At 41.3% G+C, this 24,380-nt stretch overlaps 1 protein-coding gene across 1 annotated transcript; it reads left to right on the forward strand.

Annotated features, from left to right (window-relative positions):
* Positions 1 to 4,526: 4,526 nt before the first annotated feature.
* On the forward strand, positions 4,527 to 6,147 carry LOC116655208 (ATP-dependent RNA helicase glh-4-like). Its single transcript, XM_032452756.2, has 2 exons — positions 4,527 to 4,990; positions 5,046 to 6,147. The coding sequence occupies exons 1-2, from the start codon at positions 4,565 to 4,567 to the stop codon at positions 5,055 to 5,057; spliced, it is 438 nt and encodes a 145-aa protein (XP_032308647.1). The 5' UTR covers positions 4,527 to 4,564; the 3' UTR covers positions 5,058 to 6,147.
* The last annotated feature ends 18,233 nt before the right edge of the window (positions 6,148 to 24,380 follow it).

The raw sequence follows: 24,380 nt of genomic DNA on the forward strand, positions 1-24,380 counted from the left end.
TCCTCGAGGAGCTCGGAGTCCGCCACCAGTTCACTGCACCATACACGCCTCAGGAAAACCCGACGGAAAGGGCAAACCGGACGGTGAAGACGATGATCGCCCAGTTTGCAGGAAAAGACCAAAGGACGTGGGACGAGCACTGGCCAGAATTGATGCTGGCGGTGAACTCGAGCGTGTCGGACTCCACGGGATACTCTCCGTGTTTCATAACCCAAGGCAGAGAGCCAAGAATGCCGAAAGCAATTTTCGACCAGGGGGCATTGGGGACAGGAGAAGCCCAAGCCACTCCCTCAGAAAATGCGGAAAAATTAAAAGAAGTGTTCGAGCTGGTGCGGAGAAACATGGAGCGCGCGGCGCAGGAGCAAGCTCGGCACTACAATCTGAGGAGGCGGGAGTGGAGCCCGAAGATCGGCGACATAGTGTGGGCGAAAGAACACCATCTATCTAAAGCGGCCGAAGGTTTTGCGGCGAAGCTAGCGCCGAGATACGACGGGCCGTATACAGTAACGAATTTCATTTCGCCGGTGATCGCCGTGCTACGTCACGGGATCACAAAGAAAGAGAGGAGAGCCCACATAAGCGAGCTAAAAGCCCAGGCGGAGGAATCGGCACCGAAGGCGTAGGATAGAAGTAAAAGGAGAGGGTACGATCACCAATAAAAAAAAAACCGCATAGCACATATACAACCACGGATCTTGGAAGGTCCATAAATGCACCGCTAAATCATAGTGGATGAGTGTCACCAACCTAGTTAGCTACGGGATTGTTAATAACGGTCAGACGAATGCGTTCCGAAAGAGCAGTCCGTAAATGATGCACCAAAAGAATCGCAAGAACGGATCGGTACCAGGCGGCGGGCCTATAAAAGGCAGCAGCGGACACGGGCCGGCCTTTTTATACAAGTACACCATGGAAGCTAAGAAGTCATCCCAGCCGTCATCCCACGCCTCGCCAGTCGTCTCGTCAGACGAGAGCGACTTGGAAATCCTCGACTTGCCAGGTTGGGACGTCCGCCGGCTCCAATCAACGAGGAGGGTCCTCCGGGTGATGGTCCGGGGGGCCAATGGAGTCACGGCGATCCCGGTGGGAAAGGCCAGGACGGAGGAGGAGGACCACCGGCCGAGCCTGAACCTACAGGCGATGAGAAGGAGACGGAGGAGGAGCCAGGACCAGCGGAAGGCAGGCGCTACCCTGGCGCTGGCAAGGGCCAGGACTAGGTTGGCGGAGGAGATGGCCCGAGAGGCGACCCACCGGTGGAGAACGGAAGCAGCGGCAGGGCGTGCCGCAATGCTCCAAAGAGCGGCGCGCCAAAGGTGCCGGCAGAACAGGGCCACCCGGCGGGGCCGTTGGGCCAGGAAGGAGGCGCAGGACGCGCGGATAAGGAGAATGACGGGGCCACGGGAATGGCCAAGCCGGAAGTGGCAGCCGGCGAGGCCACCCACCCCGCACCCGCAGGAGCGAAAGGAGGAGGAGACAGAGGAGGAGCCGTGGACGAGAGGTCCATGGGTGTGGCCAGCCCCGAAGGTGAGGCCGGGGTTGGAGAGGCAAACCTCCTGCCCAGAGAAGAGGCCTCCGAGGCCGGTGCTCGAAAGAGCAAATTCCCAAGGAGACGGAGGAGCAGTGCCCGAGCAGAGCTGGCCGCCGGAGCTACGCAGGAAGGTGGAGGAAGAGGCCCGGAGGAGGAAGGGAAAGCCGGGCAGGTGGAGCGTAATCTGGCAGATCGGGCCAGAAAGTTTCCGGGTGCGCGGCGGCCAGACCGGGATACGCGTCACCCGGAAGCTATAAAATAATAAAAAAAAAAAAAAAAAGAAAACAGAAAATAAAATATATATCACAAAACGAAACACTCAAGGAAAAAAAGGGGGTAAGGGGAAGTCTAAAGGACACAAAAAAAGTACATACATATTTAAAAAAAAAAAAAAAGGAATATACATAAAAAAAAAAAAGGAAAAAAAAATGAAAAGGAGGAAAAAGAAAATTTTTCAAAAAAAAAAATCAAAGAAAAAATATATAAGAAAAATATTAAAAAAAAAAAAAAATAAGCAGAGAAAAATATATAAGAAAAATATTTAAAAAAAAAGCGAAGAAAAAATACATAAGAAAAATATTTAAAAAAAAAAAGAAGCAAAGAAAAAATATATAAGGAAAATATTTAAATAAAAGATGGAAAAAATATTTAAAAAAAATATATGAAAAAAAAGGGAAACATATAAGAGTACATATATATAACTATATATACAAAAAAAAAAAGAAAAAAAGCGGTACTCGTAACAAAATAGGGATATGGAAGGGGAACGACCCTAAAGTCACCCGAAGAAGGGGGGAAGTGGATAAGGGTATCCACACACAAATTTCCACACGCAAAAAAAAAAAAAAAAAAAAAAAAATCAATCAAAAAAAAACAGAACAGAAATTTTGCGAAACAACACCAAACATGAAGCTGGAACCACGAAGCTTCTGTCGTTCCCGAAGAAGGGGGGAAGTGTGAGGAGATTAGATCTCCCACACACCAAGACAGGTGGCAAGAGGGGCAACAGCGGGGGGTGGACATGCAAGTCAGCACTGCAGCGTCGGACGGGCCAGCGCTGCGGTGTTTAGAGATACGGAAGGAGAGAAAGGTGTCAAGGGAGAAATGCGTCGAGCACAGACGGCATGCGGGGGCGGCAGACGCAGACGGCATGCGGGGGCAGCAGCGGGGGCAAGAGGAACCAGCACGGCGTCGCGCACGGAAGACGGCGAAAAGAGGAGTCACCGTGGAAAGTAACGGTCCCGGCCGGGCCTCCGCGGCCGCGCTCGAAGGTCATAGGAAGCAGCGGGGGCGGCGGGGAAAGAAGCGGCCGGCGAGTGCGCAGCTGTGTTTAGAAAATGCACAAGACATAGAAATGCATTTGGGATGTCCAGGGGGGGATCGCGGGGCATCGGGACGAAGTCCGATGACCGGCACAAAAATAATGCAGATCGGAGGCCCAAGCGGAGCAATCGGGGGAGGGACAATAAAGAAAGCCCGCCGATAGAAAGACGGCGGGATTAGAGAAAGCTAACGGAGAAAGTGAAGGAGCGGAGGATTAACGGCAGGAAGTAGATTCGCAAGGATTAACGGGCGCCTCTGGCACTATATAAGGAGGGCCCATGGAGCGAATCGAGGCCGAGTCTTCTAGGGAAGCTGGGAGAGTGAATGAAAGACCCCCCGTGGGTAAGTCTGGAATTCAAGTTGGAAAGCTTCCTTGAAGAGTTAGGAGTACAGGCTGAAGGACCCCCCGTGGGTAAGTCCGACAGTCCTTAGTGCGGGCTATTAAAGCGAGTGAGCGAGGATATTCGAGAATAGCTTAAGGACCCCCTGTGGGTAAGTCCGGCGGCGGTACGCGCATCGAATCGAGCAAGGAGTCAGGGGAAAAGGATCAAGGATCCGCGGCAAAGCTGAGGCCCAGGGTAAAAGAGTCGGGTGGAGTTATTCCCGGACACGACAGGTATCCTGGTGTAGTGGCGGCAACAACGGATCAGCCTGGCGTACGCCTTGTCTGCTCCTGACCGTTCGATCCAGGTGTGATCCTGTAACGCGAGGGATAGCCAACCCGGGAACTCAAGCCCATTTGTGAAACCAGACAGGGACACCCCGGGAAGTCAAGAGAATCCTGATCCAGGCGCTGGAGCGTATGCACAGCAAACCACCTGGAGTCAAAGGAGACGCGACGCCCAAACCTCTGGCCTACCATAGATCCTGCGGGGCGTATGCACGCAGGTGTTTGGAGGCGAGTGGCGAACGCGACCGGGGGCGTGTCCTGTAGGGTAGGAAGGCCCTTCGTGCCCTGATCCGGCCGCTAAGCAGCGAGGAGCATATCCTGCCCGGCGTATGCCTGGGAGGTGAGCCACTCGGTCTGTTAACACGGATTAGGTGCCGGCCACGGCGAAAGGGCGAGTCCAGGCAAGCCAAGGGTTCCGAGATCCACGGCATCCCCAAACGGAGGAACAGCAGCAGAAGAGCAGCGACGACGAGGGAGCAGCGGCAGCGGCATAGCAGCGACGACGAGGGAGCAGCGGTAGCAGCATAGCAGCAACGACGAGGGAGCAGCGGCAACCGTAGCGCAGCGACGACGAGGGAGCAGCAGCGACGGACAGGCAGCGGCAGCAGAAGACATCAACAACACAGGCCCCGCAACCAGAGTCCGTGAGTCCGAACGAAAGGAACCGAGAGCCGTTTCGGCGCCAGGCACCAAGACCGCACGACCTGCCGGGCGCAAGCTTTGGGAGGGCGTGCGTATTGGCACCAACCCGGAGCGGGGATCGGGGATCGACGGGAGGACGAGCGGTCGGTCGGCTGAGCCAGACAGCCGGTGAGATTCCTTTTATTGCTTTGTAAACTATTTACAATAAAGGGGATTTATTTATAAAGAAGCTTTAACGTGTTATTTCTGGGCTCGGGCAATCACGTCGAACTATAAATTCTGTGGAACGTACCCTCAAACTCTGTGAGCTAGCCGCGGCATTTGTTGCGAGCAAAACATAGAAAAACAGTTCGTTACAGAAGTTTGAGACCCGTAAATGGAAAAGTGGTGAATCGTTTTCAATGTACTTCAACAGCAAGGTGGAATTGGCTAAGAGTATCCTGTTAACAGAAAGAGAATTTATTCAATATGTAATCTATGGGATACCAGATCGTCAAATTCGCACAACAGCCAATATGATGCGTTTTAAAACAAAGGAGGATTTGCTATCATCATTATTGCTTGCCGAGTTACCACCAGTTCGTCCAGCGGGATCATTGAATGTTAACTCAAAGCCAAATGAGGAGGCCAAGGGAAATCTGAACGAGAAGCAGAAACTTCGTTGTTACAACTGCAACTGTGGGGGTCATATGGCAGCAAACTGCCGAAAGCCGAAACGAGAAGAGGGTGCTTGCTATGGCTGCGGTAAGATGGATCATAAGGTTGCAGATTGTACCGAAAACAAGAAAAAGAAGGATCCAACTAATAGTTATGGAAGTTCTGATTATGTAAGTTACTTTAATGTTGAAATCGAGGGTAGCTCTAATTCCCCTTTTTTCATAGAGTGTCTCATAGATTCTGGAAGTCCTGTCAGTCTTATTAAAAAGTCATTTGTTCCGGCTGATGTCAAAATGAAATCTGCGTCAGAAGCTGTGTATTTTGGTTTAAATAACAGTAAATTAATTACAAATGGAAGAATTTTTGCGTTAATTAAAATTTTCAATAAAGTAACACGACTTGAAATGTTGGTCGTTCCTAATGAATCCATGAGAAATTCTATTTTATTGGGCAGAGATTTTCTAAACTTAAGTGGAGCCAAATTGATATGGAATAAAAGTGACGAAAGCGATGAGATAGATAATCCTGTGGAAAATATTGATAATGAACTGCAGGAAAAAGAATTTGCTATGTGTACCGATGATTTTGAAAAGAACATTTTTACAATTGAATACGAAACAAATGATATTGATATAAACATTGGAGAAAATTTATCGAATATAGAAAAAACTCAATTCAATGACTTGTTTGAGAAATATTATACCACCCCTGTACGACCAAATGAGCCAGAAACAAAATGCGAAATGAAAATAATTACAAATGAACTCAAACCTTTCAGTTGTAATCCAAGACGTTTGTCTTATGCTGAGAAAAAAGAATTACAGAAGATTTTAGATGAATTTGTTGAGAAGGGATACATCAGACCCAGTGATTCTGAATTCGTGTCACCGATAGTTCTGGTAAAAAAAGCGTCAGGCGAACTTAGAATGTGCATCGATTTTAGGAAATTGAATAAAATGACAGCAAAGGATAGTTACCCCATACCGCTTATTGATGACTTGTTAGACCAATTGTCAGGGAAAAAATGGTTTACCAAACTAGATTTGAAAAACGGGTTTTACCATGTTTTTATGCATGAAGATTCGATACGATACACATCTTTTACGACACCTTTAGGGCAATTCGAATATTTAAGAATGCCATTTGGGCTTAGAAATGCACCTTCAACATTCCAAAGGTTTGTCAACAAAATTTTCAATGATTTAATTAAAGAAGGAAAGGTGATTGTATACTTAGACGACATAATGATCGCGACCGAAGATTTAGAAACACATTTTGAGATTTTAAAAGAAGTTTTTAAAAGGCTGGTTAGGAATAAACTCGAGCTCAGACTCAGTAAATGTGAATTTTTACAAATGAAAGCGAAATATTTAGGTTATACGATTACAGGGAGTGGAATTAAAGCTGATGAGAAAGGTATAGAAGCTGTTAGAAAATTTCCAGTCCCAACCAAAGTCAGCGAAGTACAGAGTTTTCTGGGACTTTGTTCATATTTTAGAAGGTTCATACAAAACTTCTCCACAATTGCAAAGCCTTTGTATGACATAACAAGGAAAAATAAAGAATTTCAATTCGGAAAAGTAGAGTTAGACACTTTTGAAACTTTGAAAGAAAAATTAATTGATTCCCCCATTCTTGCATTATACAGTCCAAACGATGAGACGGAACTACACTGTGATGCAAGCTCAATGGGCTTTGGGGCTATACTTATGCAAAGAAAAAGTGATAAGAAGTTTCACCCAGTCCTATACTTTTCAAAACGAACGTCTGATACTGAATCGCGATATCATAGCTTCGAATTGGAGACGTTAGCTATAATATATGCGTTAAAACGTTTTAGGGTATATTTATATGGGATAAGTTTTAAGATTGTCACGGATTGCAATTCACTCACATTGACATTAAGTAAAAAGGAAATAAACCCGAGAATTGCTAGGTGGGCATTGGAATTAGAAAATTATGATTACAAGCTGGATCAGGCTTGAGAATGCAACATGTAGATGCATTGAGCAGGTGTACGAACGTAATGGTGATAGATACAAACTCATTCGAGGAAAATCTCATAATATGTCAAAGTAAAGATGATCGTATAGTAGAGATAAAAGCAATGTTAGAAAAGATCGAACACAAGTTCTATGAGATGCGAAATGGAATTCTATAGGAAAAACAATAATGATAGTATTTTATTTTATGTACCCAAAGATATGGAAACGCACGTGTTGTACAAATATCATAATGAGCTTGGACATATGGGTACAGACAAAGTAGTGAATGTTATTATGAAATCATATTGGTTTCCAAAGTTAAGAGAAAAAGTAGGGCAGCATATACAGAATTGTTTAGAGTGTATAGCATTTTCTTCAAAGCAAGGCAAATCGGAAGGATACTTGCATAATATTCCAAAAGCTGATAAGCCATTTGAGATGATCCATATCGACCATTTCGGTCCAGTTACTACAAAAGACGGTAAGGTTCGACATGTTTTGGTAATTGTTGATGGTTGCACAAAGTTCGTTAGGTTATATTCAGCAAGAACGACTAAGTCAAAGGAAGCGATAACAGCATTGGAAGATTATTGTAGATCGTACAGCAGACCCAAGTATATGGTGTCTGATCGTGGCTCGTGCTTTACATCCTCTGAATTTTCCGATTATTTAGAAACTTGCAAAATAAGTCATATTAAGATCGCCACCGGTTCACCCCAGGCAAATGGGCAAGTAGAAAGAATCAATCGGAGTCTAGGTCCTATGTTGGCAAAACTATTGAGTTCAAATAATAAACACAGTTTTGACAAAGTTTTAGAAATGATAGAGTTTACATTAAATAATACTGTACATAGAAGCATAGGCCAACACCCCAGTATTATGTTATTTGGAACAGAACAAAAAGGCGCTCTAATTGATAGTCTTAAAGAAACCTTACAAGGACACTGCGAAAACGAAAGAATTGAAATTATAAGAGAAGAAGCGAGAAAAAGGGAAAAACAATTACAGAGCTATAACGAAAGAACAAAAAATGAAAAGAGGAAAAAATCGATTGTATACAAATTAGGAGACTACGCGTAGTTGTAAAAAACTTTGACTCTCACACAGGTATTTCAAAAAAACTGGTCCTAAGGTTTAGAGGTCCGTTTAAAGTAATAAAAGTATTAGGCAACGATCGCTATATTGTCGAGGACGTAGACGGATTTCAACAATCTAAGGTCCCATATTCAGGAGTTTGGGCTTCGGCCAATATGAAACCATGGCTCGGTTGGTTGGAAAATGAAAGGGATGATCAAGACAATGATGAATTCGAGTTAGATGAAAAAGAAGAGGAGCGAACAAATGAAACGTCAAATGAAAATGGAAAAGAACAGTCAAATGAAATGTTAAAAGAAAATGAAAAAGTAAACGAACAATCAAACAGAATGTCAAAAGAAAACATAGAAATAAGCTTTAAAAATAAACCCACTGTAAGGATAAGAAGAAATGAAATTATAACGACCAATGAATCAAATAAAAACATGAATGTAAATAATAATAAAAGTATTGATATCACAACAAAAAATGTAACAAATAGAGTAAGTCGAACTTATAATACTAGAAGTAAGTCTAAGAAAAGTTGATTTGTATTTAAAAAGAATCAGGAGATCCTTGACGGTCAGAATGGCCGAATTGTAGCAGTATGCTAAGTCACACTCATGTACATATATCATATCATATCATTGTATTCAGTAGTTCCTAGTATTTAACTGTTAGTTCTTAAGTATGTATAAGCAGTTTGTGAAGTAAGGAGGAATGAGCAAAAACCGAAAATAAAAAAAGAGGCAGTCTTGTGTTAGCTCTGGAACTGTGCGGGTGTTTTCTCTGCTACAGTACCGACATGAGGCAACATGTCAACGAATTTTTCAACGCAGTGAAAAAGTTAAAAGAAATCAACGTAGCAATAGGCGACGATTTGCTTGCTATCCTTCTCTTATATAGTCTGCCGGGTTCTTACGAAACATTTAGGTGTGCAATGGAAACAAGAGACGATTTGCCAGGGCCAGAAGTGTTACGCGTAAAAATATTAGAAGAAGCAGATGCGCGAAAAACAAAAAGTGATTGTGGATAACAAAACGCATTATACGCTAACCGCCGAAAAGGCAAAGTAGAGAAGAAAGAAACGAGAACTTGCTATAACTGTAATAAGCCGGGACACTTAGCAAGAAACTGCAAGAATAGACAGAAAAATGAAAATAACGAGAATCGCGCGAGTAAAACGGAAAATAAGAAAGAAGCGCTAAATATTTGCGAATATGGTTATTCAGTGGAAATGCAAAACGAAACGTGGTGCCCACATATGAGTTCAAACAGAAATATGTTTGAGAGTGTAAAAAAGGTCGAAAAGACTTTGCATTTGGCAAATAATAATACAACTAGGGTAAACGGTATTGACGACATTAATATTGAAGTCAGAAACAAACAACAAAAGAAAGAAATAATTCTTGAAGAAGTGCTTCATGTGTCTGATTTGCGCCAAAATTTATTGTCAGTTTCAAAAATGACCGACAAAAGGTACGAGGTACATTTCCGAAAAAACGAGGCAATTATTATGCAAAATAATAAAGTGTGGTTAAGCACGAAACGGTATGGAAACTTATATTATTTGAATACCGAAAAACAACAGGCGAGCAATGTGGTGAATTCTAACGTTAAAGAATGGGACACTTAAACGAAAATGACTTAAAAGGCATGGCCATAAAAGGGAAGGTCAACGGTATGAAATTAAATCGCGAAGAAAAACTCTCAGAATGTGAAATTTGCTTAAGTGAAAAACTAACCGCAAAAAGTTACCCGAGCGCAAAAGAAAAGAGAACCAAAGACCTATTAGAAATTGTACACAGTGATGTATGCGGCCCCATGCAAACGAAGTCCATAAGTGGCTACAAGTATATTGCCACGTTTACTGATGTTTACTGATGACCGTTACTATATATTTCCTCAAAAGGAAAAATGAAGTATTTGAAGCTTTTCAGACTTATAAATCATTTGTTGAGAATTTCACAGGCAAGACAATAAAAACATTGCAGAGCGATAATGGACTAGAATATCGCAACAGAGCCTTCGACGATTTTCTGGAGAAGCACGGTATTGGTCGGCGGCTATCAGTGCCGCAAACCCCGCAGCAGAACCGCATAGCGGAGAGGCAGAATCGCACTCTCATCGAGATGGCCAGGTGCATGATGAAACAGTCGGGTGCACCCCCTATGCTTTGGGCAGAGGCAGTCAGCACCGCCTGTTACATCCGAAACAGATGTTCGACGAAAGGAATATGTGGTGACATACCATAAACGTACTGGACTGGAAAAGTCCCAACGGTGCTATATCTGAGAATATTCGGCACAAAAGCATATGCATTGGTGAAAGGCACAAACAAAGGCAAGTTTGAGTCTCGATCACAAGAATGTATATTGGTTGGCTACGCTGAAGAATCGAAAGCCTACCGATTGTATGTTCCAGGAGCACGCTTAATAATCACCAGTAGTGACGTCAAGTTTTTGAGCACAGCAGGATTCAAAAGCGACTACCAAGTGTTTTACGAAGACGAGTTACAAGTGGACATAGGCACAGGAATAGCAGGCATTGAGCAACAACAGCAGCAAGAAAATGGGTCATCCAGCGATGCAGAATCTGAAGATCAACCCCAGCCCCAAAGTTTTGGTAAAGGGCGTCCCGGATCAGTGAGGACCGGCCAGCGTGGAAGACCACGCAAAATATACCAACAAGCAGCAAAAGAGGGCAACGAGAGCAGTCAAGAAGACAGCATGGGCTCATCCTCCCAAGAAACGTTCGAGGATGGCATTTGCGATGGACGCAGACGATCCAACGACAATCGACGATGCGAAAAGCTCAACAGATGGGATCGGCTGGATAAGGGCAGCTGAAGACGAATTTTTGGCGCAGGTTCTCAACAACACTTGGCAAGTTGTTGAACGTCCAAGCAACCGACAAATAATTGGCAATAAAATGGTTTTCCGAACCAAAGACGATGGCACATCCAAGGGTAAGAAGAAGGTGAGGCTAGAGGCAAAGGGCTACGCACAAAAACCAGGCGAAGACTTCTATGAATCGTACTCCCCCGTTGCACGATTCACATCAGTTAGACTATTGGCTGCCTTAGCGGCACAGTCTGATATGGAGATCCACCAAATGGACGTAGAAACGGCATACCTAAACGGTGAACTGGAGGAAGACGTGTACATGAACATCCCAGAAGGTTTCAACGAATTTATGGAAAAATTGGCATCAAGAGTTCCAATTGGTTCCAATCAGAAGAATCCAGAAGCGAAATACGTCAAAGAAGCCAAGCAGTGGATTCAGGCAGTAAAGCGGATGAAAAATCCAGTCTGCTTAATCAAGAAGGCCCTTTGCGACAGTCAGGCTTACGTTGGTATCAGAAGCTGACTACAAAACTCAAGGAAATTGGACTTGAGCCTACCGAGCAGGACCCATGCCCGTTTATAAAAAAGGAGGAGAAGAAAATTCTACTGGTGACGATTTACGTGGATGATTTGCTATTAACTTCAAATAATCCGAAATGGCTGCAGCAAATCAAATCGCATCTCAGCGCAGAGTTCCAGATGAAACATATCGGCCGAGTGAAGATGTGTTTGGGAATGGAATTCCAACAAGATCTACAAAAACATTGCGTATTCATCTCACAAGCGAAGTACATCGATACCATATTGAAGAGATTTGGTATGACAGAATGCAAACCTGCATTGACACCAATTGAAGCAAAAAGCAACCTGAAGCGACCAGAGGCATTCGACGAGAACGAGATGAAAAGGTATCCTTACCAGAGTTTAATTGGTACTTTAATGTTTTTTGCAGTGACAACTCGTCCAGATATTGCATTTGCAGTGAATTTGTTGAGCCAGTTCAACTCTAGCTACAATAAAGAACACGTGAACTCTTCTCTACAGCAAAAATGAAGAAGACCTATACTGTGTGGTCGATGCAGACTGGGGCGCCAACATGACAGATCGGCGCTCATATTCGGGGCAAGCGTTTATACTTGCCGGCGCTACCATAAGCTGGGAGGCGCGAAAACAGCGGACTGTGGCTCTATCCAGTACTGAGTCCGAGTACTTAGCCATGTCCGAGGCAGTAATGGCGGCTTTATACCTAAAGAGTCTTCTGGAGAGGATCAGCAGAAAAGGCAGACCTATACGCATCTACAATGACAACCAAAGCGCTCAAAAACTGGTTAAAGGTTTTCATCCCCGCACAAAGCATATCGACGTGCGCCACCACTTCATCCAGGAAAAACATAAGAGTGGCGACATCGAAATTGAATACATGGAGCAGATGCCAGCCGACGTCCTGACGAAGGGATTAAGCAGCAGCAAACATCGTGACTGCATATCATCATTGGGCGTCACCGTATTTAATTAAGTTGAATAATTAAAGCTATAAATTGCTACTTTGGGGGGGCGTGTTGTAATATACGCATATATTTGTATCAAATCAGCAACTTGGCAACTCTGTTCCAATATGTATTAAGTTCTTTTTGTTCAAGTTCAGTTCTAACTCAAACGTCAAGCACGAAAGTCCAATGTAAGAGACGCGATCATACATTTATATTCCTTTTCATTCTTAATAACCGACTACCACTTTATCTGGCTGTTGATTAAAATATCAACACAGTTTAACACGTACGTTTTTTTATAATGTCTTAAATTTTAAAAAATACCTTTAACTTCAAAATCCATTAAAAATATTTTAAATTTGGATATGTAATAAATAAACTGAACACTTCAAAGTTCGGTTTTATTGCGAAATATTCGTGTGCAACGGCAGCATAGGTGCCAGGCACCAAGACAACACGTCCTGCTGGGCGAAAGATTCGGGAGGCGTGTATATTGGCACCAACCGGGAACGGTGACCGGGGAACGACGGGGGGAGGAGCAGCAGCATTTGGAGAGGCAGCGAGGATCCGGCGGAGGAGTCACCTCCAGTGAGATTCACCCTTAAACCCATTGTAAACAAGATAGAAATAAAAAGGGATATTGTTAAATGAAGCACTCGGTGTTATTTCTGGGCTCGGGCAGTCACGTCGAATATATAAATTCGGTGGAACGACCTACTCTGTGAGCTAGCCGCGGCATTTGTTGTGATCCCAAATAAACAAAACAGGAGGAGGAGCTAATCTTTTAGCTGCGGTTTAGAGCGGTTTGATTTGCATCCATACCTGCGTTAACTTATTCCAACATATAATACATAGGTTATGGGCCCAGCTAATCGCAAAAATGGTCGCGTATCAGATCGAAAAACTAAACGAGCACAATGAGGACGTGTGGTCATTGCAGTTTCGTAGCGTACTTATACAGCAAGTTGTATGGAGTTTCGTGTGTGGAAAATCAGAACAGATCGAAGAATTCACCGCTGAAGAAAAGGCCAAGTAGAATTTGCTGAATGAAAAGAGTTTAGCATCCATAATCCTTCACGTTAGCGTATTGCAATTAAGCTATGTTAAAATCGGGACTTCGACTTAAGATGCTTGGAACAAATTACAAAAAGTGCACGTGTCACTTTTCAAATCGGACATAATTTGAACCGCTAACAAGCATAATATGCAGGGGCGTACAAGAAAAGTTATGTGCGCACAAAGAGATTTGAAAAATTCACTGTTTGACACGGTGTCTGTTTCGTATGGGGCTTACAGGGCAACAAAGCTTTTCAGTGCAAAAAGAATAAAAGCAACAAGTACAATAATAAAGTGAATATTTGTCGAAGAGATGAAAATAACGGTGACAAGCTCTCATATGCATTCTTTGAGGCAGTGAATATGTGCTTGGACAGTGCGGCAACATCGCACATGTGTGGCAGCAAAAAATATTTGTGCCATACGAAGAAAAAAAAAAGGAATAAAATTGGGTACAGACAATGTTATTAAATCGTAAATTGAATCGCAACTCAGTTGCGTTCAAACAAAGTCAAGCTACATGATGCTATATGCAAATGTCAAAGAGCCATTGTGGGCTTAAACTATTTCAATTTACTGCGAAAGCATATCGTCTTTAAAATAAAGAAAATCATCAAGTTATTGGGGGGAGATGTGAAATTCAATGCAGACTATTCAATATTTAAAACTCAAGAGAATGATGCATCAAAAGACTTTTCAACGTTGATCGTATATTTTCCACATTGTATTACATGTTCCAGAAGATGTAGATAGCTCAGCGGCGGGAGATGCAGAAAGTCTATCACCTATGAAACCACTTTCAGAAGAAGCACAAAAATCAGGACCAGATACAGACCATCAGGACTCAGGAAGTGACGAAGACGAACAATTTGCCAGCTTGGGAAATTCACCGGAAGAAAATTTGTCAAGGCGCACGATGCGGTTCAAGTAGGCCCAAATTAGTTCATATTGGCCAACGAGGTCGTCCCAAAAAATAATATCACGTAAACAACAACATTGTTAGTTATCTTGATATGGAAACGCCAATTTACGTCAATGAAGCGTTAACGGGCCGACAAAGGAGGAGGCTCTTTTGAAAAAGGAGCACAAGGCTCTAGTTTCAAATGATATATGGACATTGGTAGATCTTCCATCTGGAATGAAGGCGATAGAATCAAAATGGGTATTCCGCATAGAAAAGTGCTCTTAGTTTGAAGCCCAAAATGCCCAACACCCAACAAATTTCATACATCCTCAGCAATTTCTCTGATAGTGCTTCTACGATTTTTCAAAACAATTTTTTTTGACTGCTTGAGTGTATCTTGACGTGTTTGGGCGTCCAGAGTGAGGCTCGTCATTGGCATCTATTAGGGCATCTTGGAAGAGTTTGTACTACTTCGATACTAATAGTTTTGTACTACTTTGATACTAATAATTTTGTGCATATTTTTGTAAGCGAAAATTCACCGAGCACGCTTTAAACATATGTATATCCATGTGGCGAGTCATCCGACACAATTGAAAATAGCAACGAATAACTACCTTGGCCATTTTATCTGCAAACCATTCGAAAATACTGAAAGATTACTCACTACAACACATCGCCTCCTTATTCACTACACACAAAACGTAACCAAATCTTTGTATTCACCCTAGTATTATAGTTTATATTTAATAAATAGTATAGTGGTTATGCTTATGTGGAGCAAAAAGCCTCCAAACCAAACAAAAAATTCGATTCACTTGAAATTTAGTACACATGATCGGGAAGAGTGTACCAAAATAAGAAATCAAATTTATTTATAATCGAATATGCATTGCCCGTGAATTTTGAAAAGTCATCTTACTTTTTAGACACACCTTTATCTTGGAGACAATGGCAACGTTAAAGTCGCACAATAAAAGAAGAGGGTGAAGCACCTTTGGAGCGAAAATTAATTATGTTTGGCGAAAAGCAAGCCATATTGTATTGTTTTCTGAAATGGAGGAACTGATGAAAAATGTAACCCTAGTAATTAAAACTGACTGACAATCGATATTATGGCAGATTGGCTTATCCGTTCTGCGAGATCCCAGCCCAATTGAAGGAGACGCCTTCATCACATCCAGAATAGCTGCATCGAAGCGGGACGAATCATCCTGGTTCGATCGTCAATCCGTACCGCCGCTTGTCTGGGCACTCCATCTGCTCCGGTGAACACCTCCTCCATGATGCCTCGTTTCCACTCTCAACGTGGTATGGGCGGATCGCAGATGACCACTAAGTTTCGTCGGCCCAGAGACTCGACATGATCGTACCATTTCTCCCTGGGCACAAGAGTACGCAGGTACTCGCAGGTACGCGGGTACTCCTTTCAGCAAGTCGTTGGGAGTCAGTGGAGCCTCCACTCAGAACATGTTCCTCATTGTATGGGCTAGTACCTTTTTGACGCACTGGACCATCCTTTCCCAGGCGCCACCCTCAACTGGGTTCACTGGACAGTTGAAAATCCATTCAATTCCTTTGGGCGACAGCTCCCCCTGGATCTTCTCTGGCTCGAAAATTTCGTTGAATTTTCTGGCCTCTCGATTGCCACCAACGAAGTTTTTCACATTATCGCTCTTTATTTTGACCACTGGTCCTCGCCGGCTCATGAAGTTCCTCGTAGCGATGATGCAGGAATATTTAAATATATCATGGACCACCTCCAAACGAATGGCCCTCGTGGTTAAACAGGTGAACAGTGCCATTCACCTTTGCGACGTCCAATTGACACGAGCAACGGTTCAAAATAATCCAAAGCCTGTATGCTTGATGACCATTCGTTGGCTTCCCATTTTTAGCTACATCGGTTATGCCCTCCGCAGCTTGCAAATCTGGCAGACAGACACCACCTTCCGTAAGCTGTGTACGTAATCGGGGATCAGTGTGAACGTCCCTTGAAGCATTTATGGTCTTCACGTGCTGCGCTGAGCATGGCGTACAAGCTGATCCAAACGTCACCACTGTCATGCCTCCACACAAATATCTGGGCGCGGCTATCTTGTGGTTGTATCAATACATAGTGAAACATATCGTTAATGTCCGCACAGTCTCCCACGGATCCTTCCCTAAAGGAGGCGGCTTTCTCAGTTTCTGGTCTGCAGGTGTGTTCCTATGTGCACATCATCTAGTCCATGGATGCCCAGTTCCATTGCTCTCGTTCCTCCTTTGTTGTTCAATTTCTCTGTCATATGGGTAGAGCAAAGTCATATACGAGTGTCTAGCATAGGCAAGGAAAATTACAATAACAATTTTGTGTAGCTTAACAACTCTTAACTTAGTTAACTTAGTTTGGGCTTCACTGGTCGTCTTAACATCTTTTCGAAGTAAATTTTGCATCGGAAGACTTAGATTGCTGATCTGCAGGCTAACCATCCTTGTAGGCTACTTGGATGTAGCTATCGTTTTGCAAAAAAGAATTCTGGAAGACATTTGCTAAAAAAGCAATGGGATATTTACAACAGTATGACGCTGACCCTCTAATCGGATTAAGGGCACCACACTTCCCTCAATCCATAGCAGCAAATCCATAGCAGCACGCTAGCAGCAAATTAAACACTCCCAACGATAAGAAACGAAGAACACCAAGCTACATCAAGTATGCTGAGGACCTCCGGATCAGTTGCGAAAAATATGCCGCCACTTTCGAAAGCAACCGTGACAGGCTAATGCAAAAGCTATCAAAAATTACAACCTTCTTGCGACAGCAAAGGTAGTGGTCCAGGCACATAATTGACAAGGAGCTAAATTTCGAGCCCTGCTAGACCCAGGATCACAAATAAATTTGATCACTGAGTGACTAGCATCAATATTGTCACTAAAACGTAACGATGCAAAGATTCGGATCGAAGGCATTGGAGGACAACAAAGAATGAGCAGAGCAAGAGTAACTATAGTCGTTAACTCTCTTTTTGGGGACTTAAACCAGCGCTTAGAAGCCTTTGTTCTTCCACAGCCACATTATAGCTGACCAACCAGCTTAACCACTTACTTATTGTGAATAGCAAATAGCCAATGAGTGTTCATTGCCAGATCCCCAGTTAGATAAGCCTGAAAGGATAGATCTACTAATCGGCACCGAGCACTATTACTCGCTGCTCCTTCCAAATTAGCAGAAAGTCGGAAGAGATGGTGCTATGCTACAAAACACGAAACTTGGATGGATTGTAGCAGGAAGAATTAAATCAAAAAATCAGTCAGCCATAGCATGAGGAGTCGTTGTCGGTGAAGAAATTGATTGATTGAAAGGTTTTGGAAGGTAGATAATTTAGATAATTTACCAAATTAGAGTCAGTCTCAGAAAAACCTATTCTGAACTCATTTATTTCTCCACGTCCAATTTGTTTAAGTGCAAATTGCGTCAAATCGATTTATGTACCCTTTGCTTCCTCCAATAATTACAGATTTATTCGAAAACGAATGGCCAGGTAGGGGCGGGTCCTTTTGTGTTGAGGGCGGCGAACAACTTTGGATAAATAAGTAGTTTGGACTTCCCAGCTTTAAGGTTGAGATGTTCCGCATTAAAGAGGCACTGAAATCGCCAACCGTGGGCTTTATTAAAGATCTTATTCACAAGTCTACACAAGGAAACCACTGCATACAAGGCCTTGTATGCAGATGAATTGGTAAGGAATGGCACGAATATATGTCTTCTTTCGGAGAAAAAATCAGTTGCATTCCCTTAGCCATTTACAGACTAAGGTGTAGGTTTATGAGAAAATCTTTGAGACATTCCACTGGGCACAATCTTAAATCAATACTGAAGTTTTGAAACAAAAAATAATAAAACTAGAAAGGAAAGCTAACTTCAGGCGGACCCGAAGTATGTATAGCCTTGGGGTTAGGTAGTAGCTCAAATTATTGTATATATATCGGATCTTATATGTGTAATATATATATCTTATATATGTAATAAAGTACAAAGCTTTTAAATAAACCAATACCTTATAAAATTTGCCAAATTCATCGTAGACTTTAAAATTTCCTGTTATCTATTTTAAGCCAAATTATCTTCTATGCCGTTACACTTACAAACACAAAAGAACTGCGTATCGTATGAACGGAAAGCTCCTTAGAAAAAACTTTGAAATTTTTGTAAAAATTTAGTTCGGTAATTTTAACACTCTTATGCAAGCCTTCATTAGTATGGGCACCATTCAGCAAATTTCCGGATGGTCACGCACGCGCAGATGCTGCTAGAGAATCATTCCCACTCAAGCTAAGTGAAACGAGATGCAGGTGGAGTCGGGTACGATAGATTACATTCAATAGTCGGAACACACGGTCGTGTGTGTAGTGAAGCCGAATGTATGTATATAAGTGTATGTATTCGCGATAAGCATCAAAAGCTGAGTCCATTTTCCCATTTCCTTATCATAAAGCCGGTTATCATATTGTCGTGAAATTCTACTGCACCGGTTGTTTTTTTTATGTATTGTACACTGATTAATGAAAATATTTTTCATTAATTACACAGGCCGACAATTTCGAACTTTTTTTTTCCTCCACGTATAATTTTTCCTGCTCCATAATCTTTAGGCTCCCCTGAACCAAAGTCCAGAAAAAACATAGGTTCTATCACCCACAGTTTCCGCGGTACACCTAAGAAAAGAAATCGATTAAATTTTACCATATATTGAATTATGTAGGTCGTGTAATGGCGATGACCATCATTGTTTCTAGTGCATATCATTTTTTAAATGTATGTATACCTGCTAAAATTAAAAATTAAAATTAAAAATTTATATTAGTCGGAACTGCCGGGATCGGTCGACTATATCCTATAGCTGTCATATAACTGATTGATCGGAATTGCCAAAACTTTTTTGTTGTTTAAGTTAGAAGGATGGGACTTTCTATGAATTTTAATTTGACATGGCTATCTAAAATTTCTGCAAAGCTTTGCAAAACCAACTGAACCTGCAATAGATACTTTTTGAACATAGAAACAGTTTTAGATATGACTTTTTGAAAATATGAGTTTAAAAACTCCAATTTAATTGACGAAAATATTGTTTAACCACCTACAATAAATTTAGAAAAATTATTTCGAGTTTTACCTTAAATCCAAAATTAAAAAATGTTATGATCAACTAATTTCAATAGGAAAATAAAAATCTTCCATAGAAAAATTTTTGGGGAAAAATAGGAAGAAAATAGGAGATTTCAACTTTGGATGAGTATTCCAAAAATATGGTAACTGCTAGATACCTGCTCTAGCTAGATACTGCTAGATTCAATATATGGTAAACTGTGGGTGATAGAACCTATGTTTGTTTTGGACTTTGGTTCAGAAGAGCTTGAAGGTTATGGAGCAGGTGTAATTATGCGTGGAGATTTTTTGCTGATGGCCTGTGTTATTATTTTTCATATTGTATTATATTCTAGCAGATATTATATTCTAGCAGATATTGTAGCTTTTGTTCCAAAATTTAAGTTGCAGCGTATTAAAAAAAAGTCATTGGAATAGAGGACTAAAGTTTCTAGTCCTTCTATTCGAAACGTTAAACTGTAAGCGTGTTAGTAAAGGCTGGCTATCTACATCACCATTAATAAAGTTGTGTAGGAAAACGATACCTAGCATTTTCTGTGATTTTTAAGGAGGTTAACTTTATTAGTTAGAGCTACTATGATACGAAGAAAGGTGAAGATTTGCATCCCAGGTAAGTCATCTAAGATAAAATAATAAGAAGGATTCTATGCGGTCTGGATGATCCCCTCATTGGGGTCATCAGACACATGAACCGTACTCCAGTATCGGACGGTCCAAGGATATAAATAAGCTTTAAGTAATATAAAGGTCGTTAAATTCTTTTTCCCATCTTTTAAACCCGAGAACACCTTTAGCTTTATTAACCATTGAAGAAATATGGACATTAATAACACAGTATAACAGTGATTTTGAACTTTTGAAGTGACATAGTAGGAATTGTTTATTGGGTCGAGTATATCACAAAACCATGTTTAAAATATTTGTAACACCCTCAAAATCTTGATTTATGGGTAAAAAAAAACCGTTTTTTCGGGACTTCTTTGCGCTTAAAAATTCCTGGACGCGTTTTTTTCAACCGATTTCAAAATTTTTGGTGTTTTTCAATAGTTAAATGTTGTAGCTTTTGAAAAAAAAATATATCTTTGATTTTGTTAAACAAAAAGGACAAAATTTTTACACCTGAAACTGAAGTTTTCGACTTTTATTCGTGTTTTTGATATTTTGACGTCAGTTTTTCGGTACAATTTACGAAAATTCTGTCATTTTTGCTACATATCAATGATGTCTCATTAATTCTGAATAAAACGAGACAAATTTCATCAAAAAATAATGAAAATTGGTGAAGTTATAACGTTTTTCCCAAAAAAAGTCAATTCAACCTAGCGAGCGCTTCGGAGTACCTGTATGTATAAGACAGGCAAAAACTATTAAAAAACGCGTCCAGGAATTTTTAAGCGCAAAGAAGTCCCGAAAAACGCTTTTTTAACCATAAATCAATATTTTGAGGGTGTTACAAATATTTCAAACATGGTTTTGTGATATACTCGACCCAATAAACAATTTCTACTATGTCACTTCAAAAGTTCATTCACTTTTGTAATTTTTGTAACACTGTGTAATTCAGTCTTCCGTCTGACTTTGCCGTATCCCGACGTGTTTTTGCGATTGCTCTCATCTTATGTATTACCTACATATATCTTTGATACGAGACTCCTCTTTCCGCGTATCATTGTCGGAGATAATTGACTTTCATAGTTCATTATCCACACACTTCTTAAAAATAATATTATTCTTCAATATTACTTCTGCCGTGCTCTGCAAATATTCATATATATGTATATATTCCTGAGTCTATTCTCCGATCGAGTAATCCCGTTATATCATTGTTACTCTTCGACGTGCCTGATCCGAACGTGCCTCTCTACCACTGAACTCTTTGAACTCTACCATTGAACTCTTCTCGCTCTCAATACAGTGGACAAATCTCAGTCAATAATGAGTAATTTACACTGCTAAGAAATGCGAGTTTGGAGGATCCATCACTGGAGATTCGTATCTGTCCTGCTGGCTTTGCAACAACTGCTCACATATTAAATGTAACGGATTAGCGATCTCATCACTAAGAATATTGGTCTGACATGGTCTTGTATTGCCTGCAGAGAGATTGAGTCTGAGATGCGGACCTTCATGAAGCAGACGAGAAACGGTTTTCTTGATGTCCGTAAGCAGTTTGTTGCACTTAATGAGCAATTCCTTACACTTGAGACCCAATTTCTTGGTCTCAAGTTACTAAGTGAATTTCCAAGGAGAAAAATTCCGAATAATAACCCGATGGCGGTCAATCTATTGGGCACTCCTGCTTCTCATTTGATTCATTCGGATAAATTCTTAACTCCTAATACTTCATCGCCTCCTGTTGTTCCTGTGGAAGTGATCCATTCACCAAGTCTGCCAATGGAATCGTCAATGAGTCTTGTACCACCTATTGTCCTGGATCCTCCATCGTTGGAAAACCTCCAGGTTCCTGTGGCTCCGTCACCTAGGCCTCTCACTGGTGTGGCGCCTGAGTTAAAATCCTCTGGGCTTTCGCTGAGAGCTGTTGCACCTCGTAAAGCCATATTTGTATCCCGCCTCATGCCGGATGCCACTGTGGATGATGTCAGGAGTCATCTCTTAAAACATCTTAAGGTAGCTCCTAATGATTTAGCGGTCTTTAAGTTTAATTTTAAATATAAGCGTAGCATATCCTCTTTCAAAATTGTAATTCCTGAATCCTACTTTGAAAAAGCACTTGATATGTCAGCCTGGCCCGAGCACAGTATTATTCATGAATTTTTAGCTAAAGACCCTCTGAATCACAACTTTGCCGAATCAGCTCCAAAAAACTGAGTAATAATGTTTTTTCTTGCTGCTACCAAAACGTTCGAAGTATTCTGGGTAAACTGAGCCAATTTTTTACTAAGAGTGCTTCTTTTGAATTTGATGCTATTGCACTTACTGAAACCTGGCTTAATTCCTCTGTCTCTGATTATGAAATTTTTGTTCCAAACTACACTGTGTTTCGATTGGATAGGCCTTCTTTCGGTGGTGGTGTCCTCATTGCTGTTAGTATTAAATACTCGGCGTAACTAATCACTTTCCCGAATCAGTTTGGAATCGAGTTTATCGCAGTAAAAATAACTGTTGGTCCGTCTCATATTTTCATGACCTGTTCTTATATACCTCCATCGGTTGATGATACGGTATATTTTCATCACCTTAATGCTATCAAGTACGTTTCATCATTAGTCAATGACTCTGACTTTGTCCTAATCATGGGTGATTTCAACCTTCCCCAAATCTCCTGGATCCCGTGTGAAGATGACAATTCCTTGCATTCTAGTTGCCATAACGACTTCATTGATGAAATAATTGAAATGGCTTTTTCCCAAATTAACCCCATCCTTAACACACTTAGCAGGTTCCTAGACCTTATTTTCTGTAAAAGAATATCCTCTGTCCCTGTAAATCGGTCTATCGGTCATCACCACTATCGCTTCCTGAAGATGTACACCATCCCACACTATTGGTTTCGGTGTTAATTGATGTCCCTAATATGCATAACTATGAAGCTCAGTATCGTTCTAAATGTTTCCGAAAAACGGATTACAACGCTCTTCGCAATCATTTAGCTGGAATTGACTGGGAATATCTTTCATCTTTTAACTCTATTGATGCTGCTACTGATTCTTTTTATGATGTAATCCACAACGCGTTGGACAAATTTGTTCCAGTACTATCATCGTCTTCATCAACGAAACCGCCATGGTTTAACAAACACCTTTCTCGTCTTAAAAACAGGAAATCTAGAGCTTACAAAATGTTTCTTAAGTCTGGATCTTTGTTTCATCAGACAAACTTTCTTTACATTCGTAACCAGTTTATTCTTCTTAATAATCAACTTTATAAGCGTTACATCGTAAATTGTAAGGCTAACTTCCGAAATGATCCGAGCTCCTTCTATTCGTTTGTCAATATGAAACGTAAATCCAGTCTTTTTCCTCCTTCCCTATCTTATAAAAATATTTCTGATTCCTCAGATCATGGTATTTCAAATCTCTTTGCATCATTCTTTCAATCAACTTATTCGTCCGATTCTTATAATTTAAATTCTACATATCCTTATAATATTCCGTATATAAACAATATCTACTTGTCTAAATTTAATCATCTTGATGTTTCTAATGCTCTTTCAACCTTGGATATCTCTTTTTCTGCTGGTCCTGATAACGTCCCGAGCTGTATTCTTAGGTACTGCTCCGATATCCTATGCTATCCTCTTACTACCCTATTCAATTTATCTTTGGACCTTTCATGCCTTCCCAAGAGATGGAATGAATCTTTTATTATTCCACTTCATAAGAAAGGTTCTTGTAACCTTTACTTATTGATAACTACCGTGGTATTGCTAAACTTTCTGCTATTCCCAAGCTGCTGGAGAAAATGGTTACATTGCAACTGCAACATCATTGCAAAAGCATAATTTCCTCCACCCAGCATGGTTTTGTCAAAAATCGTTCTACAACAACCAATTTGCTAGAATTCACTTCGATCGTCCATAATGGTTTTCTCAAACGAACCGATGTTATTTACACCGATTTTAGCAAAGCTTTCGATTCTGTTAATCACCGTCTCCTTCTCCAGAAACTTTATCTTATGGGTTTCCCTCCTAATATCATAAAGTGGATGACTTCATATCTATCTAATCTCACGTAGCGGGTTTTGTTCAAGAACATCACATCTCAAGTTATAAAAGTAACATCTGGTGTTCCGCAAGGCAGTCACTTAGGACCTCTTCTGTTTATCGTCTTTGTTAACGACTTGCCTACTGTCGTGAGCTATGCTACTACACTTATATATGCTGATGATGTGAAGCTCTGTTTTTCCTACTCTAACCACTTTCTTCATAGACATCTACAGTTTGACCTTGACAAAGTATTCTTGTGGTGCTCTAATAATCTCATCTCACTAAACTGCTCAATATGCAAGGTTATGACGTTTAACCGTTGCACGCCTCATGTCATCTCGTACTCACTTGGGAATCACTTTTTAGATCGTGTTTCCTTAATGAATGATC

The sequence above is a fragment of the Drosophila ananassae genome, assembly GCF_017639315.1.
Source record: "Drosophila ananassae strain 14024-0371.13 chromosome 4 unlocalized genomic scaffold, ASM1763931v2 tig00000071, whole genome shotgun sequence".
Lineage (NCBI taxonomy): Eukaryota > Metazoa > Arthropoda > Insecta > Diptera > Drosophilidae > Drosophila > Drosophila ananassae.